General features: G+C 34.0%; 1 protein-coding gene across 3 annotated transcripts in view; it reads left to right on the top strand.

Annotated features, from left to right (window-relative positions):
• Positions 1–18,083, top strand: part of LOC129249815 (protein tincar) — a 169,532-nt gene that overhangs the window by 41,561 nt on the left and 109,888 nt on the right. For all 3 annotated transcript variants that reach the window (XM_054889484.1, XM_054889477.1, XM_054889469.1), the window contains exon 2: positions 14,966–16,227. In XM_054889484.1, coding sequence (XP_054745459.1) covers positions 15,810–16,227 — 418 coding nt within the window. In that variant the 5' untranslated portion in view covers positions 14,966–15,809. The remainder of the gene's footprint in view (positions 1–14,965; positions 16,228–18,083) is intronic.

The following is an 18,083-nucleotide window of genomic DNA, read 5'->3' as shown; positions in this document are numbered from 1 at the left end:
CTACTTAAAATTAAGTGGTCCGTGTTTCCTGATAAAATGTTGCACTTTATTTCTTGTAGTCTCAATTATAAATCAGCCTCTTCAATCATTTCGTCCAGAACATGAGATTGCCCATTCTTAGACATCTCCGCAAATTAAAAAATATTTTTGAATATATTTAATATACATTAAAATCGTCCAAGTATGCATAAACAAATGTGCATGGAATGTAAAAGGTTTCATTGCAGTTGAAAATTTATTTATTTTTTACTTGTTTACAGTTGGTTTTGTTTATCTTCATGCTTTGATTGACAGCTGAAAATTTAATTTATTTTCAATTGCAAAGTTTTTCGCTGTCACCATTTAAAAAATGTGTAATTCCTGGCACTTTTAATTATGAAAACGGCGGGAAAATAAGAAATTTATGAAAAAGCTGGTATGTGGTTATATTTTTGAAGAGTCAAATTTAATTAAGGCGATAGAAATATGCATAAAGAAATATGATGCACTACTAGTATATATTAAACAAGTCAACAGATGTACAAAAGAGAAATTGTAAAAATGGAAACAAAAATTTAAAGCTAAATAAATAAAATTTAATTAAATAAAAATATGAAATAAAATTTAATTGAATTGAAGTAAACTGAATTAAATTAAAGCAAATTTAATTAAACAAGACAAGTCATTTAGGAAAAAATGCGGCATAACATAAAATAGCAAATTTAACACTGCATGACTAAATATATAATAACAAAACAAGGTGAAACATAGCACAACAAATCATAACATAATACAACATAACACATCATAACATAAGATACCAAGACGGATCAATATACTTAAAAATAACATAACATAACACAAAAAATTATGGTTTCTTATTATAAAACTTAACAAAACATAGCAACTAAAAATAACATAACATAACACATCATATCACAGCACAACATAACACAAGAAAATATGGTTTCTTGAAATAAAACATAGCATAGCATGATTGTGACATAGCATAACATAACAAAATATGGCTATAAATAGCATAAAAAAACAGAACAAATCAAAGCATAGTAAAATATAACAGTATAATAAAACTAAAAAAAATACCAGTCTAACGGTTAGACGCGATAGAAGTGAAACCTCCCGTAAAACAAACTGAGAGAGAATGAGACGAAATCAGCATTAGGGGCGGGATAATTATAGGTTCATTATAATATTGCTATATTATAAAGTTCATATTTTATTTTCTTCATTTTATTATTATTCATCCTCAATGTTTTCAATTTCAACAAATGATACGAGTGGCTTATGATAGCTAAAATATGATACAAATGCTTTGGTTTCGATGTTGTCAACATATCTTTGAAATACCGCGTCAATTGTTGTTTTTGATCGTGTTGTCGATTCAGTGCGATTGTTACACATTTTTAAATTGAATGTTGTATTGAGAAAGTCAATTGAAGGAACCGCTGTGTCCAATGCAAAATTTACGTTAAAATCGCCACTTAAAATCATTGGAACTTTATCGTAATCTTTTCTAAGTATCCGCGATACTTCTGGTGTATACTTTATTAAATTTTCGTGAATGAATTCCGTGATACTATTTATTGATTTTTTTTTCTGTCAATATTCACGACACTTTTCTACATTATTTTTCGGCATAATTGCGGTAAATATTTAAAAATGAAAATATTTACGAATATAAAAATACACACGCGGTTGCTATTATGAGCGTCCCCAGCAAAACCTGCGTGACCGAAACTCTAACACAATTACATTTTTTTGAATGTTACAAACACATATGCACGCAGGTTTTGCTGGGGCGTGACCGAAACTCCAACACAATTACACATATGCACTCGTATTTGTTTGAAAATCGACTTTTTTTTGGTTCTCCGTCACCTTTGGAAAATGTGTAAACAGTAAGCAAACTTTATTCAAATATTTTCCCTCATTTTTGCATCAGTAAAATTAAACAAACGCCGTAGCCGAATGGGTTGGTGCGTGACTACTATTCAGAATTCACAGAGAGAACGTCAGTTCGAATCTCGGTGAAAACACCAAAATTAAGGAAAAGTATTTTTCTAATAGCGCTCACCCCTCAGCAGGCAATGGCAAAACAACAAGTGTATTTCTGCCATGAAAAAAATCTCCTCATAAACATATCATAAAATAAAATAAAATAACTGTATAAAAAAATTTTTTTTCTTGTGATTCGAACCAAGGATTTTGGATCGGAAGCTCACATTGCTAGTCGCTCGGCTACCGCGCCATGCTGTGGGCGCTGGCCTAAAAGTTATTTAGTTCGTCGCTACGTTTATATCAACATATAAAATAACGCTTCGTAGCCAAGAGTGTCGCTTTTTTCGTTTCACTTTTTCTCAAATCACTCCCAACGATTCTAAAGAAGTTTTCACTTCAATAATATAACAAAACACATCAGATAATAGCACAACATAACGCGAGAAAATATGGTTTCTTATAATAAAGCATCCGGCCAGCAGGCGGCCGCCGTAGTCGAATGGGTTGGTGCGTGATTACCATTCGGAATTCACAGAGAGGTGGTTGGTTCGAATCTCGGTGAAAGCAAAATTAATAAAAACATTTTTCTAATAGCGGTCGCCTCTCGGCAGGCAATGGCAAACCTCCGAGTGTATTTCTGCCATGAAAAAGCTTCTCATAAAAATATCTGCCGTTCGGAGTCGGCTTGAAACTGTAGGTCCCTCCATTTGTGGAACAACATCAAGACGCACACCACAAATAGGAGGAGGGACTCGGCCAAACACCTAACAGAAGTGTACGCGCCAATTATTTATTTTTTTATAATAAAGCATGGCATAGCATAATTATAACAAACATAATGGGCACAATATACTTAAAAATAACATAACATAACAAAAATTATGGTTTCTTACTATAAAACATAACAAAACATAATGGTACATAACATAATATAACATAACATAACACAACATGACATAGCATAACATAACGCAAGAAAATATGGTTTCTTGTAACAAAACATAGCATATCATAATTAATATAATAATATAACTAAAAATAACATAACATAACCCATAATATCATAGTAAAACTTTGTATAGCACATTATATCATAGTACAGCGAAACATAAGAAATCATTAATAAAATATAGCATAGCATAATTGTAATATAGCATAACGAAATATAACTATAAATAGCATAACATAACACAACAAATCAAAGCATATTAAAATATAACAGTATAATATAACTCAAAATAACACATAACAAGCATAGCATAGCACAACATAAAACGAGAAGTTACGGTTTCCTATCATAAAATATAATATAACATATGCTTTCCATTTCAATTCAACCGGGCTATTCGGGTCATGTTCTTCGATTTCGATGTAACTCAAATATGTTGCTCTCTGGTCAAAATAATGAGACACGTATTTTTTTGTTCGCCCGAAAAAAAATTTTTTCAAGAGTTATCGGCAATTTTTTTTAAATGCCCATAACTTAGTCAAAAATGAACCGATTTAAATAATTTTGGGTTCAAAATGATCGTAATTACTTACACGAGCGACTTCATGTAGAAACAATTGCAAAAAAGTAGTTGAACATTTTTTATTTAGCAAAAAGGAAAAAAATTGAAATTTTTTCGAAATTCAATATTTCAAAAAGTGTATTTTTTTTATAACTTTTTCCAAATCAAGAGGACGCCTCAAACTTCAATTAAGCTGAATGCCCAGTAGCTAAAATGAGTTGTTTTTGAGTAATGAATTTTTGAGTAAAAAACCTGTTTCGCACGTTTTGTTTTTTGCAAAATAAAAAATTTTCAAATACTCTTTTGCAACTCTTTCAACATGAAATCGCTCGTGTAAGTAATGACGATCATTTTGAACCTAAAATTATTAAAATCGGTTCATTTTTGACTAAGTTATGAGCATTTAAAAGAAAAATTTCTTATATTATTAAAAAAAAATCGATTTTGAGCCGAAAAACAAAATTGCCGATAAAGCTTGAAAAAAAGTTTTTTCGGGCGAACAAAAAAATACGGGTCTCATTATTTTGACCAGAGAGCAACATATTTGAGTTACATCGAAATCGAAGAACATGTCTCGAATAGCCCTTTTGAATTGAAATGGAAAGAATCTATATAAGAAAAATTTTTTTAATTATTAATTATTATTAGTGCGAAACAGGGTTTTTACTCAAAAATTCATTACTCAAAAACAACTCATTTTAACTACTAGGCATTCAGCTCAATTAAAGTTTGAGATGTCCTTTTGATTTGGAAAAAGTTATAAAAAAATAAAATACACTTTTTGAAATATTGAATTTCGAAAAAATTTCAATTTTTTTCTTTTTTGCTAAATAAAAAATGTTCAACTACTTTTTTGCAATTGTTTCTACATGAAGTCGCTCGTGTAAGTAATTACGATCATTTTGAACCCAGAATTATTAAAATCGGTTCATTTTTGACTAAGTTATGGGCATTTAAAAAATATTTTTTCTTATATAATTAAAAAAAATCGAGTTTGAGCCGAAAAACAAAATTGCCGATAACTCTTGAAAAAAATTTTTTTCGGGCGAACAAAAAAATACGTGTCTCATTATTTTGACCAGAGAGCAACATATTTCAGTTACATCGAAATCGAAGAACATGACCCGAATAGCCCGCTTGAATTGAAATGAAAAGCATCAACACAATGTGACACAACAAAATACGGTTTCGTATAATAAAACATAGCATAGCATAATATTACATAACATAACAAACATAACGGAACATAACATAATATAACTAAAAATAATATAACACATAATATCATAGTACAGCGTGACATAACACATCATAGCATAGCAAAACATAACACATCATAACATAACACAATAAAGCGAAGCATAATAATATATGAAATAGCATAATGTAGCATAATAAAACATAGCGGAACATAAAATAATATAACTATGAATAACATAACGGAACATAACATAATATAATTAAAAATAACACAACATAGCACAACATAACACAACAAATCACATCAAAACAAATCATGGTACAACAAAGCATGACATAGCCTAATATAAAATTAAAAAATAGAGAAAATTTAAATTATTTTATTATTATTGCTTATTATTTATGTTTCTCTCAAGACGCAGCATATTTTTACCTTACCCAACAGTTCGTTTTTACGTATTAAACACATATCTTTGGTTGCATGTCGTTGGCAACAAACACTTTGCAATTTGCAATGATTTAAAAGTGCCTGCCGAAATAAAGTTGCATGCAGCAAAATATTAAATCAGCAGTTGTTGCCTTAGTTATTATTATTTAAGCTTGGCCGCACGCCTATTTTGACAATGCTACAACATTATTGTTATTGTACTTGGCTGCAATGCAGACCTACATTTACGCCAGCCACTTTCAACATGCAACCTACTCCGGGTGGTTATGCGCTCTCTCGCATGTTATGCTTAACAAGTCTTGTTTGTTGTCGTTTTACTGCTCCAGTATTAGCTTTGTTGCATTATTGTCACAACGCCCACGGCAAGGATGTAAAGGCAAAACCAAAAACAAAACAAGCAATGCTGACAATGGTGGCAACCAACACAACTACATACATATGTAGCATTACTTGCAACACGCCTCAATGCTCCTGCAACATTTGTTTTAAATGTAATTAGAGGAAACTTCTGTCGACGTTTGGAATGCACACATTCGTTGTATGTGTGCACATATACCTACACAACTCTGCATATAAGTAGCAAGCAAAAAAAGTTGCGCCTGGAATGGCTTTATTGGCAGGAAAATACGTTTTGTTGCATGCAATACAATACGTCCGCTACAATGTTGCATGCATACCTAGCATGCGATTTAATTCAATTTAGATACGAATGAATGAAATAAGTTTAGTCCAGCAATCGATTTATTAATTACATTATTTGAGGTTTATAGCGTCATACGAATGCACATCTGAGGGCAGAAACATAAGAATTCTCAGCCCATCATCATCATTGATTTCAAATTTCAAAGTGCTAACTGTGATGTATTTATCCTTTAGCTTTTTTTATTCTATTTAACCATGCCTGTCTGGCCTTTCGTCTGTGCAATCAATACCTTGATTAAAAATTGCTGAATCAATCGTATTGAAAATGTTGAAACGTTGAAAATGTTGCAGAAAGCCTATGGCGAGTGTGCTTTATCAATTATCAAAAACACGGGTCTATGAATGGTAAACGGCTTTTGCAGAGGGCCGAGAAGTCGTGGAAGTTTTGCCCCGATCTGGTCGCCCATCAACGTCTACAACGGAAGAAAACGTCGACAAAGTCAAGAAAATGGTGCTGGAAAACCATCATTTATGTTTGAGGGATGTAGTTCGTGAGCTTAGCGTGCCTTACGAATCAATTCGCAACATTTTACACCATCAATTGGGCATGAGACGCGTGGCTGTTCAACTCGTTCCAAGAGAGTTGAATTTCTTTCAAATAATTCATCGGAAGTACGTAGCTGAAGACATGTTTGAGCAAGTGAATTCGGACCCAACGTTCATCCAGCGCATTATAACTGGTGATGAGACATGGGTATATGAGTTTGACATCCAATCCAATGAACAGACGGCTGAATGGCGGTATCGACATGAGGCGAAACCCAAAAACAACGTCAAAGTCGGTCGGAAGTGAAAGTCATGCTACTCATTTTCTTTTATAATCATGGTGTTGTGCACTCGGAATTCATTCCAAGTTGTTCTACGGTAAATAAAGAATATTATTTGGAAGTTATGCGACGTTTGAGAGAGAATATGCGTAGGAAACGGCCCATTTTGTGGAAAGAAAACGCGCCGTCTCACAAGGCTCATATTGTGAACACTTTTTTGACTAAAAACTCCACAAATATCATCGAACAACCACCGTATTCACCAGATTTAGCCCCCTGTGACTGCTTCCTTTTCCCAAAACTTAAATTGCCACTCCGCGGGCGCCGCTTTAAGTCAATAGAGGCCATTTGATAAAGGAGATTTCGCTGAATGAGCTGAAGAAGATCTCTTCAAACGCGTTTAAAAGGTGCTTTGATGACTGGACTAATCGTTGGCAAATGTGTATTGCCTGAGCCTATTTTGAAGACGAAAAAACAAATGTTGATGATTAAACAATTATTTTGCGTTTTATTGAAGAATTCCCCGTACTTTTTCGACAGAATGTATGCTGTATTCATCTGGAAGCCTCATCACAAATTTCCTATTGATAGAATTGAGTGTATTTAAAACGTTTTCCTTAAATAAGCCCTTTCTTCTCTAAATTTCTCCACTCCCGTTTGTTCATCCAATTATCCTTAAGTCCCTCGAAAGGAGTAGAACTCTTATTTCTTTGTTTTTTGTACGTGGGTTGGTAAGTAGTGAAATCGGTTGCATTTCGTTTTAATTTTCTTTTTTATGTCAAAAGCCTCAGTACGAATTATGCCATTAGTGCGTTCACTTCGAGCACTCTACAAGGTTTCGAATCATATTTTGCTTGATTTTTCTTTGTCCAGGAATGTATTTTCTAAATTATTAAATTCAATTTTATTTTGGTGCTTTCTGTACTTAGGCATCGTTTTAGTCAGTTTCTGTACAGTTTATTACAAATTTTCCGTAGTTTATTGACTTTTTGAAATTAAAACACTGATTTAATGATTTTAATGCCAATAACAGAAACGCAAAGTCATTTTTTTGCTTTATTCTGAATAAATTTGTTGCTTTAATAAATTTACTAATTACTATCACTGACACAAGCCATTAGGAAGGGAGATTGTGCAACGATATTAGCTTTTAGTTTGAGAGTTTCAAATTCGATCTCTGCTTCGCGCACATGAAACATGAAAACTTTAAAACATATTTTTATATTCTAATAGCGGAAACACAGATGGAAACACCTTAATAGCAAACTCCTACTCCAATTTTTAGTACACTTTTTGATGTTTGTCCACAAATGGAGGGACGTACGCTTTTATGCCACCCGCGAACGCCAATGATTTTTAAGAGAAACTTTTTCGTGGCAGAAATATTCTCTGATGTTCGGCATTACCTGCCAAAGGCCGAACCTTTTATATTTTTATTTTGTTCCATGCACACAGTGGGTTTTGAACCGCAAAATACTTAAAGAAACCTCTTACTGTTCATATGTAGCTTTAAAAGACAGAGATCTGCACTTTTAGGAAAAACCTAACACCGAAGCTTAGTTTGCAAAGCAAGCTAGGCCTGAACCTCTCGCTTTTACAGCCACCTTTCAATTTCAGCCTCATTTGAATATTAATGAAAATTTTCTAAATAAATAGCAAATAAAAAAAGTTAATTCTATCGGCCCATTAGTATCATAAATTAAGTTATACTAAAGCAAAATGCAAATTATCTTTCTACCAAAATATTTATAATTATGCTGCCATGTGAGTTTATGTAGTTATGTAATAAGTTTGAATGGAAATAAATAAAAGCAACGCAACAGGATGTGGTCCCTTAACACGTTCGCGGAGGCTAAAAATTTTAGGGAGCTGCAAAAATAGACAGGCAATTATTTTTGAAACTAGTTGTAATCGTATTTTAACTGTTATATGAAATGAATGTTGTAGCATCCACGACAATATAGATCATATTTTTCAACTAGGATGACGTGAATGCTATATCATTCATTCATAGAATAAATGAGAAAAAGAGGTTTATTATAGTTTCGTTACATTTTTTATTTAACAGTAGATCTTTATTCGTCTGCATATAAAACAGTTCATGAATTAAATCCATAACTTCATGGTATGTAGGTATATGTGATAACAAAACTAAATATTTCTGTCCATGATTACTATTGAATGTTTTTAGGATTCCATATCCGAACTGGAACTATTGTGATCTTCAGGAGGTAAGTGCCATTGTCGGAAGCACTCTCCAGGACAAAGTGGAGGTTTATTTACACAGTTCTGACATCGATATGATGTAAATTTTATTATTTTTTGCCTGTAACAATATTTGCACTTCAGTAAGTATGTTTTACGTTTATAATTTAAAGGTGCTGGAACTTTTTCCTGATAGTGTGCATCTTGAAAATGTCTTGGCGGAGGAGTGTATCTAACGTGCGTTAGTGAGTTGTCATTATCAAGAAAGAAGTCACTGCCTGTGGTATTTTTAAGAGCATATTTATTAGATTGTCTCTAATATCAAAGAAGTAATATTTGAATCATTTATCTTCTTACAAATGTAATAAGAATTCCATACAGAAATATCTAATAGATGGAATATAAACTTCTTATACCAACGGATAGATTTTTTAGGTGAGGAATAATATGATATCATTTGATCACATCTGTCTATGCCAGACATATTTGCGTTATAATTAGCAATCTCTATTGGCTTTTTCTTCGAGATACCATATTTATTATGCACGTCAGTAATATGGGTTGGTTTTCCGTTGTGATATAAAGCACATCTCGCTTGTGTTTCCACTTACTAATATAGACGTTGCCCTGTCTTTTCCATATATGTATGTTCTCCTTTTTTCAATTTTGTTTGCATTACGATTTTCGGATTCATTTTGCGATTGGTATGTAAGGTTCCAGTGGTATGACTTTTAAAACTAAGTAATCGATTGCTCAGTCCAACACTATTAAAGGTAGTAGTTTTCCATAAATAGTGAATGGCCCTTCGATACATATAGTTCCATTAGTCTCATAACCACAGAATCCACTACAGATAATGAAGACACCTCATGTGTTACTTTGCCTTTATATATTATATCTATGTCGATATTGAGAGCATAGCCATCATGTGTACAAAGTTCATAGAATTTAATTCCGTACTTATTTTTCTTTGATTTTATAAATTGCCGAAAACTTAGTCTCCCTCGATGCAGCACCATATGTTCATCTAACGATAAATTTTTTCCAGTTTTGTATGCCGTTTGAAATGAACTATTTACAAGTTTCAAAAATTCGGAAATCTTAGATAGCCTGTCATTATTTGGTACGAATTCACAATGTGAGCAACGCAATAGCTGTTCAAACCTGCGCCCGGTCATAGATGCCCCGAAAATTGGATGATAATATAAGGGATTTTTAGACCAATTTGAAAGAATTTTAGGTGTCTTTATTTAAGCCTGCAACAAACAAAGGCCAAAGAATATCTCCATTTCTTGAAAATTTGTTTCTGTGAAACTCTTTATCCGGCAATTTCTCGTATGCGGAAGTGATAGTGACAGCAAATTTTTCCCATATTCATTTGTGCAACTAATGATCATCAGCTAGATCATCAGCTATACCCATTGAAGACCAATCAAAATGAAAGTCTTGCATTTGTGCAGTATCTTCATTCCATAAGGTAGTTGTCTCATCTATCCCATTTGAAATATTTATGCCGTTAGAATCTTCTGAATCAGAAGATGATGGTGTGGATAAATCCATATTGTTTGACGAAAATATATTAGGGGTGCACTCTCTTGAGTTTTCCCTGAATTGTTCATAGTCTATCACACAAATCTCCATAAATTTATTGATTTCATTTCCAATTATTTCCGTAATACACTTACCTATATATTGATATTGAGTAATCAGAATCATCAAATAGTCTCAACATTCGCGTAGGCTTCTTACGTGAATTCATTTTTCAAAAAAGTTTACGATAATTCAAAAAAACTGATGTTTTCACTTTAATCTGAAATGTCTAACTGAAGCTGGTAATGAAATGTCTAAGCAGTTAAATGCACATTGTTGAAAGTAACGGAAATTTTCAGACAAAAATGTGAAATGATAGAATAATCTCTCTCTGATAATTCTACGAAATACTTCAAGTATTACACTTCTAGTTTACTCAATGTGCCGGCTTAAGGAAATTTGTAAATACAAGGAGAAAAAATAAAATAATATGAAAGTACTTAACGAATCAATTGGCCATTACTTTGAAATGTATATTAATTACAAAAACTTAAGGTTACATAAAATTAAATGTACAAAATTGGCTTTAAAATTTGAAGCTGTAGCATTCACGTAATTTTTCACTACTATAAAAATGAATGCTATAGCATTCGCGTCCGCGAACGTGTTAAAAATTCTCACATACAAGTACGGGTGTAGTTTTATGGTATATATGGGTATTGAGATGAAAATATTTGCTTTTTCAGGCAATAAAATTTTCTGAAATAACTTCCACAGTGACATAATAATTATAGGAAACCTATCAAATTACAATCAGAGGCTAAATTGAGTTGTAAAAATAACGAAATAAAAATCAAGTGAAATATAAAATTTTATTTCATTCTTTATAATACCTCTCAAAAAGTATAGGTACTAACATTTTTTCTTCTTTGATCAGTTGTCAAGATTATTTGAATGATTGATTGACGCGGTGACTGATAGTCACTCAAAAAACATCCGAGAATTTGCTTAGGACGTTAGCTAAATTTTTGTAATTTTTAACTGCAACTTTGAAATGTGAAAATTTTAAAAAGTTGTCACTGGATTTGTAATCAGTGAACCCAAAATCTCGTGAGTATTACTTTTTATGCGGTTTAAGACATGGCGACCTGCTGATTGGAGACTATGCATTCGGGAATGTGCAAGAGGTTACCTATTTGGGTATCAAATATCAGCCAATAAGGATATGACATTGACAATAAATTACAGAGTTTTTGCAACAAATAAATCCTATTACTCTAATTTCAAACTACTTAGGTCAAAATTATTATCTCGCGACCAGAAGTTAAGAATATATAAAATCTTTATCCGTTCTGTGTGACCCTATGGACGCTAAAAATCACTTACATTAATCAGCTGGTATTCAAAAGAAAAAATTTCGAAAATATTTATGGACCAATAAGACTGGAGGACGGTACATACCGAATAACATATAATAATGAGCTGGAACTTTTAGCAGAACACGAAACAGTGATAAGATTTATAAAATCTTAGAGGATAAGATGGCTTGGACACTTGTTTAGAATACCCAAGGAGAGAACAACTCGAAAGGCAGTGGAATTATGCCCTTTTGGAGGCCGAAGAAGAGGACGCCCCAGAAAGAGATGGCTCGTAGACATTGAAGATGACCTTGCAAAGCTGAACGTGCAGCGGTGGAAGAAAGTAGCCTTATATAGAGACTGATGGCGAAATTTTGTGAATGAAGCAAAGGTTCACGAAGGATTGTAATGCTAAGAAGAAGAAGATTAATTTTTATGCGCATGGCTTAATTTTATTTAATATTCGCACACCTATATTTTACTTTCATAATCAGCCCATTGCAAACATTTTTATTTAAGCGCATCGCTTTGTTTTAGAAAAAAAATCATAAAACAAAAAGTTTAAAAATGTGCAAAACGTTTCAAAATCGTGGTAAAATTTTGAAGTTTTTAATTAGAATTTTTGTCTGAATCAACAAATGTTTTTGAGCCAGAAATTTTTCTGGAGAGTCAGTTTGATAGCCCATTGAATTTTAGTACAAATTAAGTGTAGGTTTAAAGTGACTACAAATTATTATGAATTCTTGGCAATTTTTCTTTTTTTGTTGACGGTGCTAGGCTCCTTGTTCCATATATAAAATTTTGAGCATGTAAAGTTTTTAATTTTTTATTTTATTTTATTTTTTAAGGTCTTAAAGATCCTTAGTGTAGGAATGGCAGCATTGTTCTGCTGTTAAGTTCATTGAAGAGATTTATAAATTTTAGAAAACTCAGATTACTAAATTTTAGAAAACTGTTCTGCAGTATAGTTTTAGAGGCTGTTAGTTTGGTTGTTTAAAATTTCCTAATTAATAGCTCTATCTGATACCCCAGATCATGGCCCCACCATCTCGGTTGTGATGATTGGTCAAAAACAAAAAAATGATTGCCTCTTAAATTATGGAAAAACCATAAAAACCAACAAAAAAAACCAAAAAAAAAAAAAAAAAAAAAAAAAAAACAAACTCAGTCCCGTCGAGGTTGAAATCAACTTCTGCTAAGCCTTGACACCTTAGCATATGGCTGAAAAAATGTGTGTAAAAGCCAATGAAGTAAAATCAGCGCAATTAAGTTTCACGCTCCGCAAATATGTATACTCATCAGTGCATCTAAACAATTATTACCAGGACCAGGATCAGGACCGTTTACGGACCATACTATGATAATACTTAGACACTCATTTTGAAGGGCTATCAGAATAGAGGTACTTTTTAAAATAGGGTTTTCTTTACAGATTACCGGTAACTACTGTTAAACTAAATACATAATTTTTTTCTGTATTCATTTACGTTTCATGATGGAAAGACTTACGTCTCAACAAAGTTGACAAATCGTATTACGAAAAACTACGCTCTGTGAAAAGTGTTTATCGCGCGCGACCCGAATTTTGCCCAGCCATGAACTTGTTGCCGTATTTGGGCGGCTGAAGAGCAACCCGAAGCAATTCAAGAACACGTACATAACATCCATAGAAAACAACCGCGGCCTATGGGCTGGAGGAATCATCGGCCCATGTTTCTTCAGAGATGAGACTGGCGCCAATGTAACAGTGAATAGCGAGCGCTATTGAGCTACGATTTGTTGATGCCGGAAATTGCAGTGATCTCCACAATATTTGGTTCCAACAAGAAGCAACTAGGCGCTACTTGTCATACAGCTTTGGGTTTTTATTTGTGGGGGTATGTAAAGTCTAAATGCTTTGTGGATAAACCAGCTTCGATTGACGTATTGAAGGGGGCGGATACCTGTGAAATTTCGAAAAAACAAAAATTTGTTTTCATAAAATGTTAATATAATCCTTTAAGAATATGTCAAAAAAATTTTAGAACGTAAATTTAAGTATTTCTTATACATATACGTCAACCGTGACGACTCTATTCTTTGCGCTCGAGCGCTGTGAGTGGTATAGTTACGTTGCCGACTTTAGACGAGTTTTTCTCAAAACTACAATATATTTTTCAAATTGGCGTACACGATAACTCGAAAAGTTATTGACCAATCTCCCTGAAATTTTGCACACATCTTTTTTATGATGAAGTAAATGTGAATTACAGTTAACAGATAAATGTGGATTTACAATTGGAAAGAATAATTTTTTCGAAGCAAAAATAGTAGGAAAATTCGCCCCAAAATTCGTGTTTTTTTTTAAGCATTTTATTCCATGATTTTTTTTCATTTTTGTTTAATTCATATAAAAATTATGACGTTAATTAGCAAAAAATTTTTTTGGTTTTTTGTATTCAGGTCACTGACGCCGATGCCACAATTCCCGCCGATTGAGAAGCCCCGCTGCGACCTTCCTGGAAGAATTGAGTGTACATCCGCCATTTTAAATGATTAAAATAAAAAAAGAAATTTATATTGTATTTAAAATAAAAAAAAAAAATTATTTTATTTTAATGTATAAATAAACTGTATGCCAATTTTGAAAAAAAATATATAGACTTCTTCATTTTAAATAATTTTAATGAAAATCAGGGAAAATATGGCCGTTTACAGGTATCTGCTCCCTGAAAACCAACATTACTAAAGTTGTTTACGAGATGCCGACCGAAGTGCTCCTTCATTCAGCGAGTCATTCAAAATTGGTATTTACGGATGGCTGAATTATGGCGCAGTTTCCACCAACATTTATAAAATATTACCTTTAAAAAATGAATGTCATGAATGGTTCTACAAAAAAATAATAAAGATTGCCCAATCAATTTGAATTGGCGTTGTTTTATTTCAATTTAAGTCCGACACCTCTAAGTTGATCACCCTTTAGAAGAGGCTTAGGCAACGAAAAGCAATTCTCAACAATTCTCGTCAAATTTATGAAATGAAGAGATGACTTGGAGCGTCCTAAACAAACCTTAACTCTCAAAATTCGAACCGAATTAATTATTTGAAATTGATTTTTCGTACGTAAATTGTATCCGAATTTAACATATTTACTATAAGTTCTGCTAAATTAAGGATCATTTTCTGTATATTCTGTGTTAAATTTTTGACTCTTTCGATTTGATTATTTATTTATCAGCATTTGATGTTTATTCTTTGTTTTAGATACCTGCAGCCGCCCGTGAAAGTTTCGACAAAATTTCGCTCGTATATAAGAAAATATTGTTGGATGCCTCACTCTGTGTTCATGCGGAGCAACACTGCTGATGACGAGGCTTGTTGATGCCAATAAATAAATAATAATGCCTAGGAGCAAAAAAATTACACATAAAATTTGAAGCATCAGAAGAGCAACAACAGAACGCTCGAGAGAATTTTGTAGCATTGCGCAACTAAGGCAAGTGTATTTCACAACAAAAAACAAAAAAGAAAAACAAACACGAATAACGGCAACTTAAACAAGTGATTGGTAGAAAAAAGAAACTATTACCATTTACAGTCAATATTATGACAATGGCAATATGTCAAACGCAGTAGCAGTAAAAAACAGCAACAGCAAACGAATTGACAGAATAACATTTTAATTGAAAATCAACAGCGAAGGCTTATACAATAGAGCCAAGAGCAAAAGCAAAAAACAAAAAAAAAATCAAAACAGTCGGGGGAAAAAGGAAAAAACTCAAATTTGCTCGTGCATGCCTACAACATATTCTCCACTCACGCCACAGCACACAAATTCATAAGCGTTGACTTTACTGCTCCACCACCCACCAGCCAAGAGAGTCCTTGGGCGCGCACGCAATAAACTGGTACTCAACGAACGCATGACTTACCACCACAGTTGCACTGATTTGCACAGCTATTGTTGTTGGCTCAAGAGCCTCCTGTGAGCGCAATAGCGGCGTACAACAACAACAATAGAAAAAAACGACTACTATTACTAAAATTTTTTCACTGCTGCACACTGTAACAGTGGCCACCCCACACACACGCAAAGTGCAACAGTTCGATGGGTAAGACGTGCCCTACGCCTAGCCTGAATTCGAGTATCTCGAATTCTGTTATAACGAATGTGAGCAGCAGCAGCCACAATCAGAGTCACAGCAATAGCCATCATCATCAGCATCAGCATCAACATCAACATCAGCATCACCATCATCATCAGCAGCAGCAGCATCATTCTGTGCCGTTGCCACCACCACCACCGCCACAATCTATACAACCGCAACAACAACATTTTCCACAGAAATACATGAATTCGAAGCGTAAACATGCCAACAATTACCACAACATGCTGATGCACCCGGGAGCACATCTGGATCACAACAATTACTTACATTTGAATTCGTTGTGGTCCATTTGGTATGGCGTTTTGCTGACGCTATTCCAAGGCTATTTGGCCGTACATGGCGCCTATCGGTTCCTTGGTAAGTAACTACAACATATGTGCAACAAGACTCATACACAAATAAATACTAGTAATAAAATGTGGTGGGTTTGCTGTCGACCACATCGCTTGTTTTAAATTTATTTACCTGCGAAACGAAAGTGACGGTCACGAAGCATAGTTTTAGGGGTTTCCTGTATTGATTTAGTGGTGGGAGTGAGTTGATCTTAAATGTAATGCCAGAGGTAAGGCAGCAGAGGAACATTTAGCTCGAAGCACAACAAAATCAAGATTATATTTTGTCAATTAGTGTTGCGAAATCATATATCAGATACAGTAAAATTCACTTCACCATCGTTACTTTCCGATATCCCAATTATGATTGTCGCTGCGTTTGCTCCTTTGCAAAGACGGGTTTGTGGATATATTAAAGTTTATATTGCTGTGCAACAGTAAGAATTATGAAAGAGGAAGAGCAGTAAAATGTTAGGCCTTTTGGTGTCTGCCCCTAAACAATACAATTTTTTTTGCAGTATACTGAAGTTCTCCTAAGTTGGTCGCATGTTGTTTTAAATTTTCTGGAAAAACACGTATGAAACTATGTTTGAAAAAGTAAATGAATGCACTTCGATTTAACGACCTTTTCTGCCCTCAGCACATCACAGTACCTCGTCCAAGCCCAATTCTTTCAATAAACCTAAGATAGAGCTGGGTTGCGCTGAGCGCATGTGCTCTCTGCCGACCGCATCCGACTGAGATATCTAGTCCTCCTTCGCACTATAGCATCACAATCGAGAAGAAGTTTTTTGTTGGAGTTGCTGGGGTTTGGACACAGAAACTACAGGACTCCACAGATATTGTTGTTTTAGCATCATAAAAATTCTCCATACGTGTACGGGAAATTATACTCTTTGGCTGGTTAAAATCTGGGTCGTTTCGGTAAAGCAGAACCGACTGTCGTTGGAACGTAGCGGATAATATTCCCATCCTAGGCCTGTAAGAATATCAGTGAGCATTTTCGGTTGGTCCTTAGGGAGGGTAGCGGAGAGAGCTGATGAGCTTGCACCCACTTGGTCCTAATGGAGGTGGGCCTTAAGGAGGATTAGGAGATAGTTGACGAGCTTGCTAAGACAGGCACCCGGTTGCCTAGGATGAGTGCGTCGAGCATATATCCCTCACTCTCAATGTTAAAGACGGAACTAGACGAGGAACTAACGCTGGAAACACAGTCTATATGGGAAGCCTCGATCTCCCAAAATAATACTATGAACTTGCAACACGAAAACAACCAATTTTATTCTATCACTCCCAAAGAAGGAAATGTAAAATATTGGTTGAAGTACTGATGGGACATTGTCTTACTTCATTTCACGCAGCTAAAATAGAATTGGTTCAGAACGATGCATGTAACTTCCTTCGCCACTGTCCAAATATGTATCACGAACTATGTTTAACACTACTTCAACTGGTAATACTAAGGACCCTTGTGGGCTATGTGAGATCTATCAACCAGATTACTTTTGATTAAATCCACCCACAGTTAGGCCCACCTGGCATTGACACACATTTTGGTGACAGCTTACGTCTCTTAGCCTTAGTTCTTCGCTTTTAATCTCCCCTTTAACGCCGTGTTGTATCGCAGCAAGGAAGGGCTAGTGTCTTACTAACACGGATTCTGGTCTTATTTAATAATGTTCTCAAGTCAAAACATTCGCTACTTCGTTCCCAGGTAAAAAACCCGTGTGTACTGGAAGCCATATCAGCTGTTATATACAGGGTGAACGATATGAAGTGTTACCTATTAAAAACACCATAACTTTTTTGTGTGAAATTAGTTTTTATTGATTTCAAAGACAAAATTGTATAAAAATGATTACAATTTTAACATATATACAC

Source organism: Anastrepha obliqua, chromosome 1 (assembly GCF_027943255.1).
Source record: "Anastrepha obliqua isolate idAnaObli1 chromosome 1, idAnaObli1_1.0, whole genome shotgun sequence".
NCBI classification, from domain to species: Eukaryota; Metazoa; Arthropoda; class Insecta; order Diptera; family Tephritidae; genus Anastrepha; species Anastrepha obliqua.
This window is presented reverse-complemented; position numbering and strand designations above follow the sequence as displayed.